The sequence below is a fragment of the Symsagittifera roscoffensis genome, chromosome 10 (genome assembly GCF_963678635.1).
Source record: "Symsagittifera roscoffensis chromosome 10, txSymRosc1.1, whole genome shotgun sequence".
NCBI classification, from domain to species: Eukaryota; Metazoa; Xenacoelomorpha; order Acoela; family Convolutidae; genus Symsagittifera; species Symsagittifera roscoffensis.
The window spans coordinates 23,413,518-23,441,400 of record NC_087071.1 but is presented as its reverse complement, the minus strand read 5'-3'; the positions used below and the strand labels follow the sequence as shown (position 1 = coordinate 23,441,400).

Sequence of the window (27,883 nt, the reverse complement as noted above, 5' to 3'; positions counted from 1 at the left end):
CGTAAAAAGCGCACATTTCCAAAATTCTGGCCTCGTTTTAGTTTCCAAAACCTTGACAAAGAGCTGCACGACTACATGAGATATTAATTCATTGCAGCAGTTAAGAATAAAGGTTGGGAGGCGGTCGTTGGTAATACAAGAAATTTTAGCAAATTCGAGAGCTTTCTCGACCTTTTTAAGGTTGACATGGAGATCGGATAGAAAAATGGTGGGTTTTTCGGGTTGTAGGATTTGAATTTCGTGCTTTTCTAGAAACACTGAACAGAAGTAATCGTTCAAAAGAATGGCTATTTCAATAGAAGTGGATGCTTTTCTATTCATCCAGTGCATTTGGTTTGGTAGTTTCCTTTTGGTAAAAGATCGAATGTATTTAAAGCAATCACGGGTAGAATTTGGTCTTAAAGATTCAAGGAGACAAGTTTTATCCAACTCGATTGAATTGTTAAGGTCTTGTTGGATCGAAGCTAAATGATTTGTGTTGGCTGTCCGTTTAGATATGAAATGGTGCTTATTCAGTAAATGATCTGCATGCGACGAATAATAATAGGGAAGTTGCTGGCGTCTTTTAGTTTTATGTGCGCATGATAAAAGAATTGCATGATTGATCTGAGCGTACCAGCTATCTACATAATCATTAGTGGTGGATATGGAATAACATGAGTTTTGTTCCACAATGAGTTTGGTAAAGCAAGGGCTGATGTTACTATTGAAGATCGAATGAGAGAAAGATGATTTAGATAGAGAGGATTTCATAAAATTCCCAATCACAGTAAGCGCTGCTTCAGGAATGGTAAAAAAACCAAATAAAGGAAAATGGTTATTGACGTCTCGCCTGACAGGTCAAAGCTGTTGACTTTGGAAGCCCTCCATATTGCGATGAAGAACCCTGCCTTGAACAACAGGGAGGAGTACCGCGCCCGAGAGCTTACCTTACGCCTGTAACGGCCTTATTTCTTTGTATCAGAGTATTCTGACGAGAAATATCCTTTTATTCTATTCTGTCTCTTTCTTACTTTCTTTTGCTTTGTTTTTTTTTTACTTTGGTTTGCATTGTTATCAAACAAATTACTTCAGATTAATGCTGATGATGTCTTCTTGACGAAAGCGCTTCAATTTTTATATGGTACGTTGTTATCTTATTTCTAAAGGAAAATGGTCTGAGTAAAGCACGTCATTTACAAATGCAGTGAACAATTCTGTGTGCGAAGTTAAAATGATATCAAGAGTGTTGCCTGAGCGATGTGTGGGTTCATATACAAGGGGCATTAAGCTATGATCCTCAATAACCTCTAGGAATAGTTTTGAGTAATCACAGCCTCCATCAGAAGATGCCCAACAGATATGAGGCAGATTTAGGTCAGCTAAGATTGTGTACGATTTGTTAAATTGATGTTTCATCTTCATTTAGATTAGTTTATTGTAAAAATCCTGACAATGCACATTGTTGCGAAAACGTTTGAAATTGACTTTTTAACAAAAATTTCTACTGTAATTGGGTGATTTTTCTGATTTCCAATAGGGAACATCGTTACTGACAAGCGCTTTCGGAGGAGCTTACTCACTGTTGATTTTCATTTTTGAAATGAAATTATTTCAATTTTCCAGTCGGTAATGTTAAAGAGACTCTTGCCACTAGCGAATATTCCAATTATCAAGCGCTGTTCTTCCGATTGTATAAGGAACGAAGTTTCCAATGGTGTTTTTCGTATTCAAATTAACAATGATAAACGGAAAAATGCCCTGACATGGAAAATGTTTGAAGAGATCGGTAACGCTTTGAAAGAGGCGAATGGAAATCCCAATGTGAAGATCACAACATTCACAGGTAAACCTTTTCAAAAATGTTGGTTTTTATTAAATTTTCATTTTTTCGGATAGGCTGATAACGTTGGCTAGCTTAATTTTTCATTATTTCCATTTTTCCTGTTAATTTTTTCAAAGAAATCACTTTGCTGTTGAACTCCTGTTGCTGTTGCATTACTCTTCTCACTTGCACAATCAGGAACTATACTTTTTTGCCCGTGGACATTTTCGTACAAATCTCTAAGAAGTCTGTACTTCATAACAAGCTTTCTCTACAACCGCCAACATTTAGTAGAACATCGGCGCCGCAGATTGAGAATTATGAGTTCCAAGGAACTGTTTTGAGGCCGGTGCTGTTCAACATTGTCTACAATGCTTTGCAGCTACCTGAAACTATTAGCGAAAGCCTGTCAAAGTATGCTGACGACGGAATTGTTCTCATACCCGTAGATGAACATGTGAAAGAAACTATCGAAGAGAAAGTACAACACATAAACAATTGGTGTGAGAGAAACAATTTTCTCCTGAATGTAAATAAAACTAAGTTCATGATGTTTTACCATGGGAGACCAGATGATATCGATATTGGAAAACAGATGGAATCCAGCCTGAAAATCTTAAGTGTGACGTTTGATCCTCAACTCAATTTTGCTAGTCACATTGAGTCAGTTCGAAACCGCGCCTCACAGAACCTCTATCTCTTGTATAAGCTCAAATATCTAGGTTATGAGAAAAAAAGAACTGGAACTACTATACAAGTCTCTGGTTCTGTCTGTTTTGACCTATTGCTTGAGCGTTTACGCTGGCGTGAGTCAAGCACAATTGAACAAGTTGGTCAATTTTCAGAGAAAAGCTGTGCATTTGGGTATCTCGGAGGATTTCAAAACGATGAAGACCATTCTACAAGAAAGAGATGCTTGTTTTCTCGAGAAGATTTGAACCCAGTCTTCTGTACACGTGCTGTAAAAAACTCATTCCAGAGCGCTCTTGTTTTGCGCAAACGACACTCCGCAAAAGATTCCTGCCAACATCGGTGGTTACTCCTGGAAACTATAGACGGTTTTTTCCAGACAGATTTCTCGAAACTTATGCGTAACTTCTCAGCAGCTTTTTTCCCAACTTTTCATTTTGTTTATGTTAACTAGTTAGATTTCTGGTTAATTAAAATCTTCTTATCCTCGGAAGGGCATTAGATACGGAGACTAGAGGGGTTAGGCTTTGGTATTACAATTATTAGTGAGGCCTAAAAATCCGTTTTTGGTTTAAGTAAAGCTAGTTTCAGCGCGGTCCTATTAAGTGTTCCTAACGCTGTTTTGATTACGCTTCAGCGCGCAATGTCATCAGGACCGGTAAACGTTTCAACAACCTTACCAAGGGGCATATGCCTCGTGGAGTGAAGTCTTCGAGGATCCACACCAGCTCATGTTTTTCCATGGTTTCCTCTTTTTGATTCCACTTGGTTCGTTTGATCAGGGTTGCAGGGTTGGAGCGTATTCTTTCTGTAGTCGCTTCCAGAAGCTGTCTAACCGGTCCTTGCTTAGCTTCCAGGATGTGTTGCTTTGTTTGTTGTTGTTTTTGTCGTAGAATGAAGCTGCGGGAGCGTAAATGGTCACCCAAGTAGGAAGTGATTAGGTGTGAGTGGTAATGTGTCATTAATGTCGCAACTTGCATGGGCCAGTGGTCTTTAGTTGATTAGGACTTCGCATTCTACTACAATAGTTGAAAAAGGATCTCTGGAAAGTCTTTCCGATCCTTAAATAAAAAAACAGGTTATCCGATCCTTAAATTCAGTAGAAAGACTCCTTTCATGATCGAAACGAGACGTTACCACACCCCACCAAAATGAGGAGCAGATAGTGGGTTAAGATGCCACTTGATTGACTTCAGCTGAAGCTTGGTTGCAATTTTGTCTTTGCTGATCTTTAAGGGTTGTTTCATGATTTGTTTTCGTGCTGCGACAAAGTATGCTAAGTTATCTGAAAGAGTTAGTTTAGGAGAACCAAGTCGCGCCATGAATCTACGACTTGCTGTCAAGCTATTTTCAGTTGTCAGATTGTCGGTATTTTCCAGGTGGATTGCACGCGTTGTTAAATAAGTAAAGAGACAAATGTAGTTTTTTCTGATATCTTTTTCAGCAATGTACAATGGACCGATGTAGTCAAGTCCCACGTTCTTGAATGGATATGGGTTAGTTTTCGGGTCGCCGAAGCGCTGTGCGGATAGATCGGCCATAAAAGGGTTCAAACCTTTCCCTTGAAAGCGGCGACAAAAGAAATTGTGGTGGCGAATGGGTCTAGAGACTTTTCTGAGACCCAAAATTATGGAGTTTTGTTGCAAGTAGTTTCGTACAAATTCGGTGCCGAGGTGCCTTTGCATGTACAATAATAGGGTACTTAGTTGCATCTGGCATTAATGAATGTCTCAGTCCTCGCGCACGAATAAGATAACCATCCTTGAATGGTGAGTATGGCAGTAAAGAATCTTTGTTGTCCAATGCTTTGTTGGTAGTTAAACGTTTAATAGTATCAGAGGAAGTAGCGTGTTGTGATTGCTCGTAGAGTGGAGTTTTAGCCATCTCCCGGTCGTCTATTGTTAAGTTGCGTTTTCGTTTGCAGAAGAATGTCCTTTAACTGTATATAACATGAGCAGTTGCGCGGAGTAGACAAAGCTAATGGGAAAATCTCGAAACGTCAATGATTGGGTCCCTTTTTGAGCTGGTAGAAGTGGTTTCCCTTTTCACTATAGCATTGAAATGTAGAATTGTAATGTCGACTTTTAGTGTAGTTTTTCTCTCCTTACCTGTAGTTGTGAAAACGGGCTGAGTAACTGCGTCGTCCTGTAATTTTAGTTGATCCCAATCAGATTCTGGCAAGAGTAGGAAATCCGGTGGTTCCAACCAAAGTTGTTCCACGTCCTAAATCGGGATACCTCATGTAGCGTGATCGGCCTGGTTCCGTTTACCGAATGTATGATGCCACGTTGGGCTTCAAAAACTGTCAGAATTTCGTTAATTCTGTTCGCACAGTGAGATTTTTGCTTTTCCATTGACCCGTGTTGATCCATGCAAGTACCGTTGTAATCTCCGTCCCGAAAAGAATGGCGTTGAGTTTTAGTCGAGATTTCCGTTGATCCTTGTTGATCCATGCAAGTACCGTCGTACTATCCGTCCAGAAATGATTGGCGTTGAATTTTAGTCGAGATTGTTTGGTTAGATGATTGTGTATGAGCTTGGATGTATATGAAAGCTGCCATGGCGCACTGAAAAGCTTCGGGGAGAACATGTAGTTGTATATCGCTGCGTCTGTCGATTTGGCCTACGAACCTCGGTAATTTCACATTATTATCGTGTCCACACTGTCGGCCCATTTTTCGATAATCGGGATGTATTCTTGAGGAACTTCTTGATCCCAACTTATATCAAGTCGCCAAAAATTTTTGAAGCAGTATTTTGAGAGTTAAGACAAATGGTGCTATCAATCCCTGTGGATCAAAGATTCTGGCTAAAGCACATAGAACTTCACGTAGAGACTTTTCTTTAGCCATTTAATTTTTTTTCAGTACGGGCTGAATGATCATAGTATCCCACTTCACTCCCAAAACCCGATGAATAGTACTCTTGTTTTGGGCTGGTCGAGGAAATCAAGCATTTTTGTAGTACTCGATAAAAACTTTGTTAAATTGAAGCCTCCTTTTTGTAGTGCCACCTTTAAAGCTTTAGTTGATTCCTGGGCTTCCAGTAGATTGTCATTGAATGGAAGAAGTCATCCATGTAGAAGCTGTTTTGAATTAGTTGCTGTATGTTGGGTTCTTTTTTGCAGAAGTCGCCGGCTGTTTTATGTAGTGCGAAGATGGCTATTGCGGGCGAGCCTTTAGCTCCGAAGACTAGACGCGTATTTTGGTACCGCTTAACTCCTTGATTAGTCGGCCACAAGATTCGTAGTACATTTTGGTCGTCTTCTTTCATGCTTATCTGCATAAACATGCCTTTTATATCACCAGAAACTGCTAGTGGTTTTTCTCTCTACCTCATTAGCAAACTAAACATGTTAATAAGTAGATCCGGTCCCGTCTCTAAAAAGAAATTGAGAGAAACGCCCTTGAATTTCGATGCAGCGTTTTTTACACGTCGAAGTTTATCATGGTTTCTGGGTATTTATAATCGGATGGTGCGGTAGGTACCATATTCGCAACGGTGGCGGATGTAGGAAAGTGACGGGTTTCACGTAACCTCTATCAATATCAGTTAATAATGATTTGTCGAGTTGAATTGTGAGTTTGTCCTTTTGTAGTCGGTGTTGTAGAGATTCAAGTTGAGATTCAGCAACAAACTAGTTATTGTTCTTCCAAAGCAAAATGATTCGGTAGCCAGTTTCGTCGTGTTGAATGCTTTGTTGTATAAACTCCAAAATTAGTTCGACCATGTTCGATTGTTGCACTGCTCATCTAAAGACTTTGGATAAAGCGGGCCGGTTATCGTCAAACCCAACAAGTTGCGCACTCCATACGGACTGCCAGCAGGACCCTTCAAAATGTCCCTTTCTGCGATATGCCAGGAAGCGTCGAAGCCTGGTATCTATTTGTCGTGGAGGAAACGGAATGTGTCGTAGATGGTCATACCGGGGACATACGTTGTTCAGTTTTGCGACATCTATCAAATCGAAGTTGAGCGTATCAACCGAATAGACTGATTGTAGAGTAAACGTAGTAGAAGTAGGTTTTATAGTGTAGTTGAACCAGATTTGACGAAACAGTGTCCTCACTAAAAGCACCATAAATGCTGAATACAACTGTTCGACTGGGCTTACACTGTAAGGTGTCAGCTATACATTTCAGGACATAAGAACAAATTGATGTTGTTGGATGTCGCTGGACAGTTTTATCCTGATTTCTATGTAAAGTAGAGTGGTGTTTTCCTCCGCAGTTTTCTATGATACAACGTCTTCCAGAAGTACAGTCAGTTGACCTATGGTTATCCAGGCAATTGAATCACACTTGCTTATCTTTCACTAGTTTTTTTTGTTGCGTAGTTAGCTTTACAAAAGCTGGGCAATGCCAATGTAGCGATCCTCATTGTCCAGATGACATAACCATTTCGATTTACTTCGTTGGTTTTTGAAGTTAATCTTTTTTTTTCGGTATGCTGGCTGTTACGCATGGTTACGAAAGATTTTTGCGGTTGGTTTTTCCAACCTTTGTTTGCCGTAAAGGGTCGTGGTGCATCAGGTAAATTTTCTAAGTTCTCGCAAGCTCTAAAGTAGTTGTTAAGTCAGTCCGTGAGATCTTTGAGCATAGCATAGTCCATCCCATTATGTATGCAGTGTTCTTCTCATTTGAACATGACTGCTGGAGGAAGTTTAGAGCGAGTAAGGTTCAAGTCGGAGTTCAGGTTCATTAACATGCAGTTGCTCAAAGTTTTCCAGCTCCTTAGTAAAAACTGTAACAACGAATTTAGGGTTGCCACATCTGCGAATTTGCTTCGCTATTGCTTGAATATACTGTGAGGAAATCTTACCGTAGCTCTCCAAAACATTTTTGGCTTTACCGACACACAGGGACTGCAGGTAAGTTATTTTTCGAAATCAGTTAACTTGGGATTGTTTCCGCAGTTCGGAACAGCTCAAACTAATTAATCCATTCTAATGGATTACCGTCGAACTTTGAGAGCTTAATATCAGGAAGCTTGAAATCTTAGAGAATGTAATGAAATGAGTTGTTGCTCGTGTTCTTATCAATAAAGCGGAGGCCGTGATTGACTGGAGTCACGATTCCTGAACACAATCGATCCGTAGAGTGCATGTTGAGACCTTTAGCACTAGTTTGCGGCTGTTGTAGTGATGTATTCAATGGATATTGAAACCATGTCGATCGTTTATATCATCATATTGTCGTCGATGTGATGGCCATGGAAACTGTTGCATAGATATCGAGTTCTCTGCCGTAGTGTATATTCCTTGAGTAGGGTAGTCGTTGCTGGTTGGCTGCCTAAACCCTAACTTGTTAGCTGGTACCGTTGTTGTAGTAGTAAAACAAATGGCTGCCGTAGAAACGTTGTACGTGTTGTTATAAGTTGAAGTGGAAGTTCGGACGGGAATACTACTGCTAGCTGGGATCGTATGTGAAGATAGTTGCAGAGTAGAGTGACTGGAGGAGTCATCTATCTGTATCCCGTTTTAGATTTTTTCGTATCGTCGCATTTGTTTCATTAGCGAACATTTGCGGCTTCGTAGTGAAAAGGCATCATTTAAAAGATTTTGCACGTCTGCTAGAGGGCACGACGCTATATCATCTGCTAATTCTTGCAGGCGTTTCAAAAGCTCATTAGCCGTTGTTTTAATATCCTCTAATTAGTTAGATTGTGCAATTTCGCTGCTAAGTTGTCGTTCAAGGCAATCAAGAGAATTGTAGCGAAACGTCTAATTGTTTATGAGCGCTCGAAATTTTTAGCGCCATCGTTAAAGTAGTGAAAAGGTTATAGGAATGGCTTAATAATGTTAGAGGAGAAGTTATGAAATGGATTCAAGCAGGTTAAGGTATCCCTTGTTTTTTTTGTAGACAAAAGATACGAGCGGGCCTGTTGGCACTACAAGCGTACGTTTTTCGTGTAGGGCTTTTGTATGCTTTTAAGAAAATATGAAGTATCACGTACTTCAAGTATTAAGTACCAAGTACTTTTGATAGTTTTTTTTAGCGATGAAACTTGACCGAGAATACAATTTTTTACTTTTCGATTACGATGAAAAAACTTCTCAATGGTTCAAATTTTTTAAAGTGAAATAGGATAGCTTGAAGAGTTTTGAGACTTTCAATGGTTTTCTTAATGAATTCTTTTTAGGTTATGGTTAAAAGAACTGTTCAGTTATGAGTGAAGGATACCGTTTGATAACAAAACATACTTTGGATAATTAAAAGCAAAAGTGTTGGGCTAAAAATATTTTAGGCTACTGAAAATTCAAGGCAAAAGTTTTGGGCTACAAAATGTTTAGGAGGCCTTTGAAAATTTAAAGCAAAGGTTTTGGGCTAAAAAAATTTTGTGTAAGGAATTTTTTTGGTGCTAAGATTTTGTGACTGAACCTCTTTATTTAGAATTTTGCTATCTGGGTACCCCGAGGATTAAAAATTAATCTGGGTATATGGCAAAGTTATGGAACTTAAGCGAATGATGAATTCAAAGCACCGTAGATATGATTTTGAAAAATTTATGCATGGTTATGAGAAAAAATGTAATAAGTAATGTCGACTTTTAGTGTAGTTTTTCTCTCCTTACCTGTAGTTGTGAAAACGGGCTGAGTAACTGCGTCGTCCTGTAATTTTAGTTGATCCCAATCAGATTCTGGCAAGAGTAGGAAATCCGGTGGTTCCAACCAAAGTTGTTCCACGTCCTAAATCGGGATACCTCATGTAGCGTGATCGGCCTGGTTCCGTTTACCGAATGTATGATGCCACGTTGGGCTTCAAAAACTGTCAGAATTTCGTTAATTCTGTTCGCACAGTGAGATTTTTGCTTTTCCATTGACCCGTGTTGATCCATGCAAGTACCGTTGTAATCTCCGTCCCGAAAAGAATGGCGTTGAGTTTTAGTCGAGATTTCCGTTGATCCTTGTTGATCCATGCAAGTACCGTCGTACTATCCGTCCAGAAATGATTGGCGTTGAATTTTAGTCGAGATTGTTTGGTTAGATGATTGTGTATGAGCTTGGATGTATATGAAAGCTGCCATGGCGCACTGAAAAGCTTCGGGGAGAACATGTAGTTGTATATCGCTGCGTCTGTCGATTTGGCCTACGAACCTCGGTAATTTCACATTATTATCGTGTCCACACTGTCGGCCCATTTTTCGATAATCGGGATGTATTCTTGAACTTCTTGATCCCAACTTATATCAAGTCGCCAAAAATTTTTGAAGCAGTATTTTGAGAGTTAAGACAAATGGTGCTATCAATCCCTGTGGATCAAAGATTCTGGCTAAAGCACATAGAACTTCACGTAGAGACTTTTCTTTAGCCATTTAATTTTTTTTCAGTACGGGCTGAATGATCATAGTATCCCACTTCACTCCCAAAACCCGATGAATAGTACTCTTGTTTTGGGCTGGTCGAGGAAATCAAGCATTTTTGTAGTACTCGATAAAAACTTTGTTAAATTGAAGCCTCCTTTTTGTAGTGCCACCTTTAAAGCTTTAGTTGATTCCTGGGCTTCCAGTAGATTGTCATTGAATGGAAGAAGTCATCCATGTAGAAGCTGTTTTGAATTAGTTGCTGTATGTTGGGTTCTTTTTTGCAGAAGTCGCCGGCTGTTTTATGTAGTGCGAAGATGGCTATTGCGGGCGAGCCTTTAGCTCCGAAGACTAGACGCGTATTTTGGTACCGCTTAACTCCTTGATTAGTCGGCCACAAGATTCGTAGTACATTTTGGTCGTCTTCTTTCATGCTTATCTGCATAAACATGCCTTTTATATCACCAGAAACTGCTAGTGGTTTTTCTCTCTACCTCATTAGCAAACTAAACATGTTAATAAGTAGATCCGGTCCCGTCTCTAAAAAGAAATTGAGAGAAACGCCCTTGAATTTCGATGCAGCGTTTTTTACACGTCGAAGTTTATCATGGTTTCTGGGTATTTATAATCGGATGGTGCGGTAGGTACCATATTCGCAACGGTGGCGGATGTAGGAAAGTGACGGGTTTCACGTAACCTCTATCAATATCAGTTAATAATGATTTGTCGAGTTGAATTGTGAGTTTGTCCTTTTGTAGTCGGTGTTGTAGAGATTCAAGTTGAGATTCAGCAACAAACTAGTTATTGTTCTTCCAAAGCAAAATGATTCGGTAGCCAGTTTCGTCGTGTTGAATGCTTTGTTGTATAAACTCCAAAATTAGTTCGACCATGTTCGATTGTTGCACTGCTCATCTAAAGACTTTGGATAAAGCGGGCCGGTTATCGTCAAACCCAACAAGTTGCGCACTCCATACGGACTGCCAGCAGGACCCTTCAAAATGTCCCTTTCTGCGATATGCCAGGAAGCGTCGAAGCCTGGTATCTATTTGTCGTGGAGGAAACGGAATGTGTCGTAGATGGTCATACCGGGGACATACGTTGTTCAGTTTTGCGACATCTATCAAATCGAAGTTGAGCGTATCAACCGAATAGACTGATTGTAGAGTAAACGTAGTAGAAGTAGGTTCTATAGTGTAGTTGAACCAGATTTGACGAAACAGTGTCCTCACTAAAAGCACCATAAATGCTGAATACAACTGTTCGACTGGGCTTACACTGTAAGGTGTCAGCTATACATTTCAGGACATAAGAACAAATTGATGTTGTTGGATGTCGCTGGACAGTTTTATCCTGATTTCTATGTAAAGTAGAGTGGTGTTTTCCTCCGCAGTTTTCTATGATACAACGTCTTCCAGAAGTACAGTCAGTTGACCTATGGTTATCCAGGCAATTGAATCACACTTGCTTATCTTTCACTAGTTTTTTTTGTTGCGTAGTTAGCTTTACAAAAGCTGGGCAATGCTAATGTAGCGATCCTCATTGTCCAGATGACATAACCATTTCGATTTACTTCGTTGGTTTTTGAAGTTAATCTTTTTTTTTCGGTATGCTGGCTGTTACGCATGGTTACGAAAGATTTTTGCGGTTGGTTTTTCCAACCTTTGTTTGCCGTAAAGGGTCGTGGTGCATCAGGTAAATTTTCTAAGTTCTCGCAAGCTCTAAAGTAGTTGTTAAGTCAGTCCGTGAGATCTTTGAGCATAGCATAGTCCATCCCATTATGTATGCAGTGTTCTTCTCATTTGAACATGACTGCTGGAGGAAGTTTAGAGCGAGTAAGGTTCAAGTCGGAGTTCAGGTTCATTAACATGCAGTTGCTCAAAGTTTTCCAGCTCCTTAGTAAAAACTGTAACAACGAATTTAGGGTTGCCACATCTGCGAATTTGCTTCGCTATTGCTTGAATATACTGTGAGGAAATCTTACCGTAGCTCTCCAAAACATTTTTGGCTTTACCGACACACAGGGACTGCAGGTAAGTTATTTTTCGAAATCAGTTAACTTGGGATTGTTTCCGCAGTTCGGAACAGCTCAAACTAATTAATCAATTCTAATGGATTACCGTCGAACTTTGAGAGCTTAATATCAGGAAGCTTGAAATCTTAGAGAATGTAATGAAATGAGTTGTTGCTCGTGTTCTTATCAATAAAGCGGAGGCCGTGATTGACTGGAGTCACGATTCCTGAACACAATCGATCCGTAGAGTGCATGTTGAGACCTTTAGCACTAGTTTGCGGCTGTTGTAGTGATGTATTCAATGGATATTGAAACCAGGTCGATCGTTTATATCATCATATTGTCGTCGATGTGATGGCCATGGAAACTGTTGCATAGATATCGAGTTCTCTGCCGTAGTGTATATTCCTTGAGTAGGGTAGTCGTTGCTGGTTGGCTGCCTAAACCCTAACTTGTTAGCTGGTACCGTTGTTGTAGTAGTAAAACAAATGGCTGCCGTAGAAACGTTGTACGTGTTGTTATAAGTTGAAGTGGAAGTTCGGACGGGAATACTACTGCTAGCTGGGATCGTATGTGAAGATAGTTGCAGAGTAGAGTGACTGGAGGAGTCATCTATCTGTATCCCGTTTTAGATTTTTTCGTATCGTCGCATTTGTTTCATTAGCGAACATTTGCGGCTTCGTAGTGAAAAGGCATCATTTAAAAGATTTTGCACGTCTGCTAGAGGGCACGACGCTATATCATCTGCTAATTCTTGCAGGCGTTTCAAAAGCTCATTAGCCGTTGTTTTAATATCCTCTAATTAGTTAGATTGTGCAATTTCGCTGCTAAGTTGTCGTTCAAGGCAATCGAGAGAATTGTAGCGAAACGTCTAATTGTTTATGAGCGCTCGAAATTTTTAGCGCCATCGTTAAAGTAGTGAAAAGGTTATAGGAATGGCTTAATAATGTTAGAGGAGAAGTTATGAAATGGATTCAAGCAGGTTAAGGTATCCCTTGTTTTTTTTGTAGACAAAAGATACGAGCGGGCCTGTTGGCACTACAAGCGTACGTTTTTCGTGTAGGGCTTTTGTATGCTTTTAAGAAAATATGAAGTATCACGTACTTCAAGTATTAAGTACCAAGTACTTTTGATAGTTTTTTTTAGCGATGAAACTTGACCGAGAATACAATTTTTTACTTTTCGATTACGATGAAAAAACTTCTCAATGGTTCAAATTTTTTAAAGTGAAATAGGATAGCTTGAAGAGTTTTGAGACTTTCAATGGTTTTCTTAATGAATTCTTTTTAGGTTATGGTTAAAAGAACTGTTCAGTTATGAGTGAAGGATACCGTTTGATAACAAAACATACTTTGGATAATTAAAAGCAAAAGTGTTGGGCTAAAAATATTTTAGGCTACTGAAAATTCAAGGCAAAAGTTTTGGGCTACAAAATGTTTAGGAGGCCTTTGAAAATTTAAAGCAAAGGTTTTGGGCTAAAAAAATTTTGTGTAAGGAATTTTTTTGGTGCTAAGATTTTGTGACTGAACCTCTTTATTTAGAATTTTACTATCTGGGTACCCCGAGGATTAAAAATTAATCTGGGTATATGGCAAAGTTATGGAACTTAAGCGAATGATGAATTCAAAGCACCGTAGATATGATTTTGAAAAATTTATGCATGGTTATGAGAAAAAAGTTTGAAAATGAATCTGCCCTGAGTTTTGAAGTGACTGTGAAGAGCTGCGGAAAGAGCTGGTAGAATGTTGGCACGGTTTGCTGGCCTTGAAGATGTAGAGGTCCTGTAGACTTCGATGTTTTTGTTGGAGGGGGGACCTCTGAGACCGTCCTCGCAGTGGCAGTCGCAGTGGGGGATCTCTGAGGCAGCCCGTGATTAAGATTGATGCCCGTGTAGTCTCTGGTGTCAGATTTGGTGGACCTTTGTTTTTGATTTTCTGTGGTCGCCGAATATCCAAGAATCTTGGTTCTCAAGTCTAAATTGTCAACATGCAATAAAATTACCATCATATATGTAGTAGTTTGGTGAAGTTCATTTTAGGAAGAAATTGTATATAAATAATAAATTTATTGAAAAATTCTATCTGTCTATATCTATCTATCTATACTATATTTAAATGCGTATGACAGTTATCTCATCATGTTTAAGTTTTTTTTTCAATTTTACCTGTTTAACGAAAGAGCTTTTGCGCGTTTAAGAGAAATGCGGTCTTTTTCCACCAACACAAGTCGCATATTTTGTTAACATGAACTAATTTGTTAGTGCAAGTGGGGTACTAGTTCTTAATTAGCCGGAGAACGTAGCGCAAATCCCGTAGTCTCCGAAAAAGGTCTTCAAGGCTTAATTTTTTTAGACTGTTTTCATCTTTTGTTTAGTTTTGGTTGCTCATATGAAGAACATAGAGCTAAAAAAAAAGTTCGGTAAAGCAGATTGCAAGGATCAAGTTTTTGGAATAAGAATTAAATAAGTTTCAGCTAAATGTTTTTTTCTTAGTTTATTAATAAAAATAAATTTCTAAGCGCCTCTTTTTATACCCGTTTGGTCATTTTTCAATCAAAATTTTCACTTTGTGGTCAAATTCTAAAAATGTTTGACTAGTTGTCTTAAAGTGGTTGCAAACTGTTTTGCCAGCCAGTTTTTTGTCTATAGAAGATCATTAAGGTTGATTTTTTGGTACGTCTTTCAATGACGTATGAAAATATAGGAAACCTGAAATAGTTAATTTGCTTTTTTATTAGACTTTTACGAAGTTTCGATAAGGAAGCAGATTTTTGTCCTGTTTTGAGATGAAGATATCAGTAGAAGCAAAATGTATACTAGCTGAATTGGAATGCGCAGTGCAAGGAGCAGTTTCTGCCATCGTTTGGATTCATAATAATGGTCAATCACTCAAAAAAACTTCTCCTAGGAAGGAAATTCAAATTAATAACTGGGCCAAATAATGGCTTTGTGTATATTCCAATTGGACTACTTAGAAATACTCGCGAGTCACAGATGTTTAGAAGGACAATTTATCCACAAATACAAAAAGTCCGTGTATAGCTGTATATACATAGCGAAAGCCTTCTTGCACAAATAAGTGGCTCATTTTCGGTTGTTTGAAATTTTTCTGATGAACTGACATTGTGAATAAGTAGTAGATACCTGGGCCCGTTATCTCATCAATCATCATAACTGTTGAAAAGGCCATAAATGCATTGCAGTCTCCTCTTTTTTATTTTTCATGAACGCGATAGCTTTTTTTATTCATGAATTCTCTAATTTTTCTAGCCTATTGAGTAGATACTAAGATTAAATCTAAATTTTTTTCATGAGCTAGGTGTCGGAGACTATTTCACAAGTGGGATTGATTTGGCAAATTTTGCTGGCATCCCGTCTATGAGTGAAGAAGAAAGAATAGCGTTTGCAGATGAACACCACCTTTATATTCGTTACCTGTTTGATGCTGCTATAGACCATGAGAAGCCTCTGTTTGTGCTCGCCAATGGTCCTGCAATTGGTCTAGGAACAACTGTGTTAGGTGAGTTATCAATTCATACAGATCACGCAGTTAAGGTTTTTCATTCACCATAGTGATGAATTAATTTAGCGATAGCTTAAAAAATTATTGGTGATTAATAAAGCTATAGCAATGGTGATTAATAAAGCTTCGAAAAAAAACGCTTCCAGCTTGAATTGAACGCCCAATCTAGCGCGCCCAAAGATTACGTCGTATCAGGTGAGCATGATGTGAGTTGCTCTTGTTCAATCAGCAAGATAATAATATACTATCTATTTTATCCGCGTGGTGCACCCTGGTCTTTAAATCCTGCTTATTTATTAGAGTTTAAGTTTCTTTTAGATTTACCACAAAGTCTTCATAAAATTGACATGTTATTTTGCTTTCAGGTCTGTGTGACGTAGTTTATGCAACACAAAGAGCTTTCTTCCTCACCCCGTTTGTTACCCTTGGCATTAACCCAGAAGGGTGCTCCTCCCTAATTTTCCCTCAAATGCTAGGCAACTCAAGGTCAAATCGACTATTGCTGCTGGGAGAACGAATTTCTGCTCACGAAGCGAAACAGTTTGGACTCATTACTGATGTATTTGAAGATGAAATGTTTGAGAAGAAATGCGAAGAAAATATTGATCACGTTTTGACAAAATTGAACATTGAGGGAATGATGAAAGTGAAAGCGCTCACTTTTGACGAAGAAAAGAGAAAACTGCTCAAAGAAAGAAACAGAATTGAATGTGAAATGTTAAGAGATTCGTTTATGTCTGAACAGTTTAAACATAAAATTGCTAAAATGTTCAAAAATTAGATATCATTTTTCTTATAATTATAATTTTTGTCGCCGAATTAATTTTTAACCATCTTCAACAGTGCCCAAAACGATGGTTTTATTTTTTCCGACCATTGAAAATGAAGAGTAACTTTGTTCTCTGGCTTATTTTATTTTTCTTTATTTTCCATGCAAAATTAGTTACCACATATGTTTATCAGAATGGGTCGAGAGATATCATATATAGGCCCTTTCAGTCGGGATTTTAAAAAAAAATTCAGCGTCGAGAAAGACCCGTTTGAAATTTTCGATTTTATAGTCTTGTTTCGCGCCAATATAGTTAGCTTATAATAGTAGTCTTTTAAATCGACTTAAGCCCTGAAAATGTAAATTTACTCCTTTAAAGAAAATTTATGAAGTTTTTGTTTGCGCCTTTTTGGGAATAAAGATTTTTTTTTCTTTTTTTAATTTAAATTTGTTTTCATATGTACTTATTCCAAAATTTCCGAACGTGAACGACGGTTTCGAACGTGTTTCTAGTTTAGAAAGTGGATATTAATTTTAAGATTTCCCAGTGGAATCAAAACTTTACGTATTGATCCATCTTGAAGTTCAAAAAGCATTAAGGCCATAAAATTTCTATTTTGAAATCCGAAAGTTTCCTTGACTCTTTTCCAACTGTCTGCTATGTTTAACAGTCACGTGTTTTTGTCAAATTTTTTTTCTAATGTGAACAAGTGGAGCGTAGTGTAGTACTAAGAACCAACTTTTTTTTCCAACCTAGGGCGCAAAATAAAGTGCTCATTTGATGACACTTAGGGTATTTTTCCAGCCATAGGCAATTAAATAGCATTTATTACTGCTTTATTGGTGGCTGTGTTAGGTTACTTCCCAGCGACTGTGACACAGAGTTGCCTAATCTCCGGGTTGGTGGCTCGAATGCGGCGCATAGCAAAAGTTTTGTTTTTAAAGGCTTATTTTGTCTTTTTTATTTATTTCACTTTATTTCGCTTTTTAGAACTAGGTTTTGCGGTTTTTTCGCTTTGTTTGCGATTATTGAAAAAATTTCAAATGACTCGAAAAGGCGTGAATTAGTTTCTGTCCGCATTATAACTCAGCAAGGGTATCGCCATCGAGTACTCGATGTTTTTTCCGTAAATAATTTTCTTCACGAAATGATGAAACTTGGAAATAGTAGATTTAGGCTCCATTCATAATGATTTCAAATTTCGTAGCGATTTTGGCACACTTGCTCTCTAGGTTACGAATACGCCTGGGACAAGAAAGGTCCTGGGTTTGAATCTGACAGGACAGTTTTTTTTTCAAACCGAAATATTCCGTTTCAAAAAAATTGTGGGCGCATTGTTTCGTTTGCTGTACGCAGTTTACAGTGCAGTTACTAGCCTGTTTGTCATTTTACTTATCTTCTAATTTTCGATTATTTTTCTATTCTAAAACTTTATTTGGCTCTAATGGTTCCCAAATTTGGCTGATTTTTTATCGGCTTAGTAACCTTATTTTAGGTCGTTTCAAGGGAATAACAATTTTTATGCTCATCTCTGGATGTCACAAAATGCTGAAGATCTTAGAATAGAAATTATACTTCAAATATTTTCATGACAACAATGTTGTTTTCGGTTCTACGGTAATTTACCCAAGTTTTGTCGGAGCACTGTCACTCTATAATTGTTTTTAAGTTTTCTTTCAATGTCGTCGATTGCGTTTGTGGATGTGTTTTCGACAAGTAGACCATCAATGCAGAATAAAATTGGAAATTTTTTTGTTGTGGTTTTTTGATATTTTTTCATTTCTTTACTCAGTGGCTCTCCTTTCCTTTCATGTCTGCTGGCTCGCAATGCTATTTTTGTCGTATCGCAAGTGGTGAATATATGAATCATGTAATTGGAAAAGTGACCATAAACGCAAAACTAGTTGATATCAAAACCAGCAAAGGCTAGGGTTGGTCCAGATACAGGGTTCTAGACACAAACTGCCCATGTGTGCCACAATTTATGTTTTTTTTGGAAAATTACTTCGACGTCTAGTTAAATTGTTCTGAGATGTTAGTTTCGCAGACTTCCTCAGCACTAAGGGCTTTGAGGTTACTGAATAAGGAACGCTTGTTGTTTTTCATTCAAGATATACCTGGCTCTTCTTTTTTTAACCATCTTAATTTATGCCTGTGTGTAAGATGGTGGAACTTACCAGCAAACATTTTAATCCGATTGTGCAATTATTTATTATTAGACTTTTCGGCTACAGTTTCGTTCAATGGCAAACCTAAATCATTTCAATGTTCCTTAACTATGCCCTCACTGACCAACTGAAATGATCTTGAAAAAATTTTGAATGATATTTTTCATGACAAACATGATTCGCCTTTCAAATGGACTAGCCAATAGGTTTACCACGATGCTTGAATCAGTTCCCTCTTGAATTAAATTTACTTGCAGTTGCTGGAAGTATGCTCGAGGTTTGTCTTATTTCTTGCGACTTTATAGGTTTTTGATGTTTTGTATCCCAGGTTGATCAAAAATACTAGTCCTTGAAAAACTTTACAGTTCCATAGACCATAAGAAATCATTGAATTAACATTGATTCAATTTTTCCATAAATAAATTGTCTGACTACCATTTTTTCCATAAATGGAATTCTGATTACGAATAACAACTGAGCATTAAAAACCATAGATTAAGTGGCAATCTTAAGAGATGACTTGCATTTTGATATTCACCATTAAAATTTATATGTAGAGTTTCACACATAATAATATCAAGAAAGCGTAACTTTTCTTTCTTAAGTATAGAAAGCTTCAACTTCTGACATTTTCAGTGGTTTACGGTTACGGTTAGAGCCTGTTTCTTCGACAGGTTTTAGGTTATATTACATCAAAACAAACATCTTTCTGGCTGCACCCAAACGAGTCATCATGGTTACATTTTTTTTCTGAAATGTCTGGAGTACGTAACCGACAACACTTACAATTTTGTATGCGATTTGGAATTTGTTTGATAGAGCGTTGAAGTGATTATGGGGCTAAAGAGACATTTGAGAAGTTTTCCGGAATTTTCAATTCATTTTTTTGGTAGTCATGGAAAAATACTTACCTACATTACTGTATGTTAAGCGTTTTCAGTTTATGGACGACAGCTCGAAATCCTAACATCTCTGTGCACTTCTCTGTTTTAAGCTCCGCTTACATCTGTGTTCCTATTCTGTGGCTTAAAATAAGTGTTTCATCTACTTGCTAACTGGGTGCAATTTCTTTCTTATATAAAAAAACATCGATAGTGCTTGAAGTTTTCTGTTCTTCTTGGTTAAGAGTAATGAACGTAGTGAAGACTCTTATATATGTCTTAGTGAATTTTTCAGGAAAATGTCCTAAAATATCTCTAATAACTACAGATGTGCATTCATGTATGCTGATGCATTAATGATAGCACTTAGGTATATATGCACTTTTTGAGTTCAATTGAAATTCATCTGCTCAAAGTGACGTAAATAGCACTCTCCAAATACGAACGTGAAAATGGCGCGAAAAAACGAGTGCGATTTCTAGCTTCAAAAGTGGATTTTATTTTAAATTTTCCAGCGGAAGAAAAAATTTTATCCATTGATCCAGTTTTCTCAAGTTGGGTTATGTTATCAAGAAGTGCCAATCATAAATCATTTTAGAAATTCAAAGAGCTTAAAGGGCATCTAATTTTTTTTCTCTAAAGGCATCTATTTTTCATCAAATTCAGTGTTTTTTTTGCTTACTTGCGTTCATTACTCTTTTCCAATCTTCGATTGGCTATGTTTTTAAGAGTCGATGAACTAAGTTTACTCTTATGCAGGTCGTGATTTTTTTCAGGAAAAGATTTAAAATGCTCCAATAACACAAGAAGTGCTTTAATACTTATAAATGCACCTTGATGGCCTTAAGTATATATGCACTCTTTGAATTCAGTTCAAGTTTATTTGTTAAAAGGTAGGCAAACTACCTTCTCCAATTATGAAAGCTGAAATGGCGCGAAAAATCTTCATCGTTTGATAGTTTCGAAAGTGGAATTTAGTTTGCAGCTTTTCCATTGGAATAAAAGCTTTTCGTACTAATCCAGTTTTCTCACAGGTTAGTTTTATCAAAAAGTACCAATTATAAATTGCTATTGAAATTCAAAGAAGTCCATACATTTGTTTGTTTGATATTCGAATTTTAATTTTAAAGAAAAAAGTCAGTTTTTGCGTTCATTTTTCTTTTCCAGCTGTCTGTTGGCTATGCTTTTTAATTGGAGCTTGCTGAAATTACGAGACGTTTAAAAAAATAAGTCGTTTTTTGTTTTAGTGACAATGAACGTAGTGACGAATCTTATCTATATGTTGATTTATTTCAAGAAAAAGTAATATAATTTGTTCACGCTCAATTTTGGTCACGCTCAACACCAATTCAGGATTCTTGGAGCCTAGGAAATTAGACGAGAAGCAAATTACACGACCGTTAAAATACAGAGTTTAGGCGATAATTTTTTGTGAATTAAGACAATAAAATTTGGGCAAAAAGAATTTTTTGGGTAGAATACAGTTATACAACAAAATAAGTACTGATCAAAATTTTTTATTGTAAGTTACATATAAAACATTCAAGCGAAAAATAAATTACAATTTTGAATTGCATAATTTATACAGCTCAGATCTTAAACCTGATTTGCGGTTGAACAACCAGTATTTACTCAACCAAAATCGATCTATATCTAAACTATTTTTAAATGCGTGTGACACATATCTTGCCATGTTTAACCGTTTTTTTGCAACAGTTAAGGGCATAACGTATCTATGCGTGATTATGCTATGTCGTATATTGCAATGCGTAATTTTTTTTTCGATTTTCCATTTTGAATATAGTGTTGGTTCCACCGAGTTAAAATTTAGAAACACAAAATTGGGATGCTGTAAGAGTTTCTCCAGGGGTTGCGAGTTTGTTCTCCTATTGAAAATGCCCAACTCTTTTTATTGTACGAGATAAGACGATTCTTGTGATTTTTTTCTAAACATTTTCAGAAAACTCAACTTAAAAAATAATTTTAAAAATTTGAAATTCCCAACCCTGCAGTTGGGTTCTGTCATAGTACTCTCGAGGACTGCGAATCTTGCTCCAGATATGACGTGTTTTCTGATTTCTTTTTCAAACTTAGGTTTCAAAAGATTTGAAGTTCCCTTTATTGTAGTTGGGTACTCTCAGGAGTTTCAAGATGTAAATCTCGCGCCCAAATGCGACTGCTCAAATGCTCTCAGTTTTCAAGATTTGACGTTTGTGATTTTTCAAAAAATTATCAGAAATCTAACATTTCAAAATTTTGTCAAATTTTGGAATTCCCAACACTGTATTTAAGGGCTGTCAAAATACAATCGGGAATTGCGAATCTCACTTCCAATTATGACTGTTCCAATCTTTGTAGTTTACGAGATATGACTTGTGTTCAGATTTTAAAAAAATCTCAGAAAATTTTAGTTGAAATTCCCGACCCGTTAGTTGGAAGCTGTCAGAAAACTTTCTAGCCTCCAAATATGGCCACCCAAATCGTTTTAGTTTTCGAGATATGACGTTTTTTGTGATTTTTTTCAAAAAGTTTTCAGGAAACTTGATTTTTTTTCAAGTTTCTATTAAATTTTGAAGCTATCTTCCTTGTAATCTTTGTATCCTTGTAATCCTTGTATCTTTCCTGTCAGAGTATTTTCAGAGTTAGCTACGCTTGCCTCTAAATATGACTGCTCAATTCTTTTTTACTTTTCGAGATATGACATTTTTTGCGATTTTTTCAAATTTAGAAATGCCCAGCCCTTTAGTTGGGGGCTGCCAGAGTATTTGAAGGGGTTGCTAATCTCGCCACCAGATCTGTCTGCTCAGGACGTTTTAATTTTCCAGATGTGACGTTTTTATGGTTTTTAGTTTTTTTTCAAAACTCATATTTGAAAATTTTCTCTTCGAATTTCCTTACCCTCTAGTTGGTTACTGTAATAGTACCCTCATGAATTGCAAATTTAGCGGCCGAATGCGTCTGCTCAATTACTTTTAGTTTCCAAGATGAGACGTTTTTTTATGTCCTTTTAAAATTTTTCAAAAAGCTTTATTTAATGGTTTTTCTCGAACCCTGTTAAAGGGTAGTGTCAAAGTGCACTCAAAAATTCTTGATTTTTTTTTTTTCAATATCTGCAGTTTTTTTATAAAATCTCAAAAATTCGAAGCACCGGAGGTTTCGTTACCGTTACACGCTAGTTTTATTTAAGTCTGTAAACAAATTTCACGTAGTATGTACGAAGAGTGTCGGCTGAATTCCATTATATTCTGATCGTTCAACTTTCTTGTCTAATTTTCTAAACCCCAGGATTCTTATATGTGATATATCTATCGATTCATTTTTTTAAATGCGGGCTCCACTATCTCGCCATGTTCAAGTTCTGTTTTTTTTTCACCTAAATTAAAATTAGCAACCGATTAGTGGGATGCTGTCAGGCGTTCCCAGGGGTTGCGATTTTTGCGTCCAATTATGAATATCCAAATCATTTTAGTTTATGCGATACGCGAATTTTTGTGATTCTTTCAATTTTTTTGTGAAAAACAATTTTAACACAATTTGAAATTTTTAACCCTGTAATCATTCCAAATATGACTGCTCAATTCCTTGTAGTTTTTAAGATTTGATGTTTTTTTTTGTTTTTTTTTAATAAGTTTTCAGTATACTCATTTAAAGAAATTTGAAGTAATTTGAAATTCCCAATCCTGTAGTTGGTTACTGTGAGGGTAATCTCAAGAATGGCAAATCTTGCGTTCAGATGCGGTTGTTCTAGTGCTTTTAGTTTCCGAGATGTGACGTTTTTTTGTCTTTTTAAAATTTTTCAAAGAACTTCCCATCTCTATAATGAGGCGCTGTCAAGGTTATCTCAACGCTTGGGATCTTTCCTCCACATATGACTGCTTACATTTTGCAGTTTTCGAGATATGACGTTTTTTCTGATGTATGTCTTCAAAAAATTTTCAGAACAGAAAACTTGGATTTGTAAAAATTCGTAACTATGTGAAATTTTTAAACCTGTAGTTGGGTACTCTGGGATACTTTCAGGGATGGCAAATCTTGCGTCCAAATGCGACTGCTCAAATGCTTTTAGTTTTCAAGATATGACTTTTTTTCAATGTTTTTCGAAAAGTTTGAATTAAAACAATTTTTGAAATTCACAACAAGGTTTGTGCTCTCAGATTACTCACAGAAGTCGTGCCGGATGTAAGCGCAGCGATTATTCGTAACAAGCGACAATGTTACAAATTGTCGCTTGTTACGAATAATCGCCTGTTACGAATTGTCGCTCTACCGTCTTGCTTAAGATAATTTGATTGATTGTTTTAGATAAGATGTCTTGTGTTTTAATGACGAAAGATGTGATTGTTCCGTTTGAGTTGTGTTGTAATCTTTGCTATTTACCCGCAGAGTTGATCGAAAAGATATGCCAGTTGATGATCGACTCCGGAAATTTTGGAGGTGTATTAAACTTACGACTAACTTGTACGAAATTGAACTTGATTTTGAAGAATAGCGAACTTACGTTAAGATCTCTTAATGTTCACATAATGTCCGGACTACGTTATTCGCTTGATGAAAAACTAGAAATATGGACTGAATTTCTAAGAAACGAAACTAAATGGAAATTTGATTCAGTTTGCGTCAATTTTCAAAATGACGAAGTGGCCCAACAATCAAGTGACGAACTTGAAGCAAGAAAATTTAAGGCAACACCTTGGGGAATTTTTATCTGCGTCGAATTTGAAAAGCGAATCACGTCTTTTTTGCACAGTTTAGTACATTGTACTTACAAACCTCTTTCGAAGTTGAATTGCAGCCATTTGAAAACTCGTCGAAGTTTGGAGGTATTTGGTAAAATTGAGAAAGCTTTGTCCAGTCGGGTTACCAAAATTGAAATTGGTGTGAGCTGCAATCTCAGAATTTATGGCTTTTTGAAAGAGGCCAAATTTTTTGACTATATTCATTCGCTGGTTTTTGTGACGGAAGAACAAAATCAGATACCTGTCTATAGCGGGTATTTAAGAACAAGCGACATTTGGGAGCTTATCGAAATAGGTATAGGTTGAAATGTCAAACAAAGCTATTGCTTTCTTTTTTCGCATTTTTGTCGAGCAACCAAAGTGTGTCAAGTGGATTTTTTGGATCTTTTATTGACTTTTAAATAATCTGAAGGCCCATTAAATGGTCTGTAATGCTCTGTTTTTATTAAGTTTTAAAAACTCCCTGCCATTTTTATGTATTCTGTGCCGTATGTCTTCCCTACAGCCCATGTTACTTTGCTGATAGGGCTTTTGTCCATTCCCAGATCCAGCTACCATATAGCTATACATTATTACACTTGCTAGCGTTAGTGTATTAGTACGAACCTTCCTTTTTTGTAACCTAACTCGCAAATAAAAGTGTTCATTGAAAGTGTTCACTTGTATGGAAATTTCACTGTAGCATTGGAAATTGCTTAGCATCTGTTCTCTGCTTTATTTGTGGCTAATGTTTGTTATCAATGAAGCGTCCCTGGCTGAGTGGTTAATGCATTAGGTCGTACGTTCGAATACGAGACGTAGCGGAATTTTAACTACTTCGAGGCTTATTTCTACTTTTTCTTATTGTTCCGACTTTCGTAACGAAAGTAACGGAATATTTGTGCTCGGGGTGGGTTTTTTTTCTTCAGACAAATTTCGACTTTTTAACTAGCCATTTTTGACTGAATTTTTTTAATATCATTTTTGACTGATTTTTTTATATCATATTTCGTAAAGTTATGGGGTTTTAAAGTTTGCCATTTTGGGACAATTAACGCGCGATATTTCGCGCTATTAACGTGTAAGCGGAGATTTAATCCGTCTTACAAGTCGTTCCAAATTGGTTGAAGGAAGTTTATTTGCCATAAGTGTTTTGTTACAGGAGAAATTGTTCACGTTTTACTTTATATGGCATGTGGGGGGGGGGGGGGGGGTGGGGGGGTGATTTTCACAAAAAATCTCAAATTAAAAAAAATATTGATTTTTTAGTTTTTCATGTTATTACTGCTCCATAGACCTTAAAAGGCAGTCTGAACATTCAGGGCTTCGCCCTGATTCGAGCAGTCTTGTTGCACTTCATGGATCTTTTTAGTCGTTTTCTTGCTAATGTTTGCGAAGCGCAGCTTCGCCTCCGTGTCATGGTTGCAGCCGGGAATCGAACCCCGTTTCCCTGGTCCCAAGTCCTAGCCGTCAACCACTATAATATTGATCCTTTCAAAAATGAAATTTGTCATTTTTTTTGTTCAAAATAAAAATCCATATCTGAAAACGGGCACCATAATCATCAAAATCAAGCCTCACAACTAAGAATCAGATGCGGTGAAACAATTTCTATCATATCGATGTTCGCTCGAACGCTGAATGCGAAAGTTATCTTGAAAAAATCTGAAAAAAGTATAGCACATGGTTGGGTGAAAATGTATGAATCTTTCGGTTTGATACTTAGTTGTGATTGGTGCTCTTGGCGCCATAGTGTAAAAGTTATCATAGTGCTCAACAAGTTATTTTCTTTGTTGAAAAAACCATACTGAAGCTTTTCAAACTAAGTTCTTCTATGTCGCTCGTTCTTTCTTCAGAAATCAGCAAGGTGTTCGTTTTGACTGCCCTGATTTTTCTTTCTTAAGACATCGGCAACTTTCGCATTTCGACCACACTGTACGGTGTTTACAAGAAAGTAAAATTGTTTTACCGAAAAAGCTGAAAAAATTGAAATTCGATTCAAATATTGTCAGATCCCGAGTGTTATGGAGCTATAATGATACCAAATCCAGAAATTTGGACGTTTTCCAACAATTAGAAGAGCTGACGATCGAAAGTAGAGACAGCGAAAAGCTTGATTTTGATAACTTATTCGAACAAGCTCGTTCTGATGAGTTACGTAGACTTAAAGTGAATTTGAGTCTTCTTGTTGAGTTCAGTAGTTCCCATGTTTTTGCTCCCTTTGTTAGTATGTACGAGTTTGGTCCCGAACACATGTTTTGCTTCGAACCGATTAGTTCGTGTTTTAGGCTGAAATTTCTCATATTCAACTTCGAAATTAACTTCGATTTTAGATATTCTCAGAATCGTTCTAGGTTTCTGGATTACTTGCGATGGCTGTTAACGCATCTCAAAAACCAGTTTTCAAATCAGAAAAGTATTGAAGTTTTCTGTCTCCATTTAACGCTAAATAAAAGCCAAAACTGTTCAAATTACGGTACAACGCTATTGATCCAAGAATTTTGGAATCAACTATTTCTATCGTCCAGTGACCCGATTACAGAGCTTCTGGAATCCTGTACTAATTTGAAGCTGGTGCGATTTGGACCTAGGAATGTGAGAAAATGCAACTCTTTGGATGAGGATCTTATGAATCGTTTGAAGTATCTTCAAAGTGAACTTGGATGGAAACTGTTGTAATTGATAGTCTGAAACTATGAAGGGGGTTACTTGTGATGTGCTCTAGTTGACCTTGGGGCTTTTTAACCGTTTCCTTAGCCATCGAAATAGGGTTCTTCAATTTTTGTTCACGATCAATTTATCTTGGAATTTGACTCTAATCTTTATGGCGCATTTGCTAGCATTGCGTATTTGCTGTGCTTGAACGCCAGTTATATTTTCTGTATTGTCTCTTAAAATAAAACTAACACGAAGCATTTGTGGCAAGAAACGGTAATGAGTCCTTTTTTGATGTATCATGATTTGATGCGTTTCGAGTAATTGTTTTTGATCCATTGTTTCTGTGCTTGAACGCCAAGTGAATTAATTGTCTAAATAACCAATAATGACTGAATACTATACCATTTTGTAATTTTACTGAATTTTTTATGATTATTTTTATAAATATTTTCTCTGAGTTCAATTACATCAAGTATGTTTGAAGTGTATATAAATTGAGTCTATTTGATTTTTTTTTTCGAAACCAAAGCTCAGCTTTTTTTTGCGGTCAGCTTTGAACGAGTAGTTGCATAAATAATTGCGGTTTAGCTTTGAATGGCCTATAGTTGAGGGGTATGGAAACAAAGTTCACATATGCTTAACTTAAGCTTACGTGATTTTTGAATTCAGCAAGGTGTCTCTATCTTTTGCGAAAAGGGGATAGTTAGAGATCCACATAAACTTTTTCAACAAGCATACAGCAATAATAATCTTCTGTTCAAATTGAAACTTGCATTTCTGAGAAATAGAAAAATCGGCGAATGAAGTTCCCTTGTACATAATAAATGACCAGTAACACCTCGACCTGTATGGTCTTGAGTCGAACACTGGTCGCTGCTAATTTGTTGACTTTCCATAAAACAACTGATTTGCTTGATTTTTTTTTGTAAATCGTAATTTATCGTAATTTTGTAAATTGTAAATAGTAATTTGACAGTATTTGAGATTTGAGTTTCAGTTATAAAACTTGTGTTGTTGTTGTTGTTTCTAGCCCCGAGGCGGCGCGTCCGGCATTCTCAGACCAAGTCTCAGACCTGTCGCAAACTTCGATCGGACGAAGTCACAAGTCTATTGGGGTTTAAAAAGTGGGAACAATTAAAAAGATTCACAGTGGTATGGAGGAAGGGCATCATGCGCAGTTTGAGGGGACGTTGGGGTCAATTCGATTGAAGTACGTTTTCAGGAAGGGGCTGTGTCCGGCTCTCAACTGGGAAAGGGTTCTCTTAGTGGAACAAGGGAGGGATTCTTCGGCGGGGGAGATATCAGGTGGTCTGTGGGACACTTTCGGGAGTGGTGCATCTAATATGGCCTGCCTAACTCTGTT

General features: G+C 37.1%; 2 protein-coding genes across 3 annotated transcripts in view; one reads left to right on the top strand and one right to left on the bottom strand.

Annotated features, from left to right (window-relative positions):
• The window catches only part of LOC134855160 (von Willebrand factor A domain-containing protein 3A-like), a 190,794-nt gene that overhangs the window by 66,992 nt on the left and 95,919 nt on the right, over positions 1–27,883 (bottom strand). The window lies entirely within an intron of this gene.
• LOC134855293 (enoyl-CoA delta isomerase 2-like) lies at positions 1,139–16,139 on the top strand. Its single transcript, XM_063871776.1, has 3 exons — positions 1,139–1,825; positions 15,125–15,325; positions 15,694–16,139. The coding sequence occupies exons 1-3, from the start codon at positions 1,612–1,614 to the stop codon at positions 16,107–16,109; spliced, it is 831 nt and encodes a 276-aa protein (XP_063727846.1). The 5' UTR covers positions 1,139–1,611; the 3' UTR covers positions 16,110–16,139.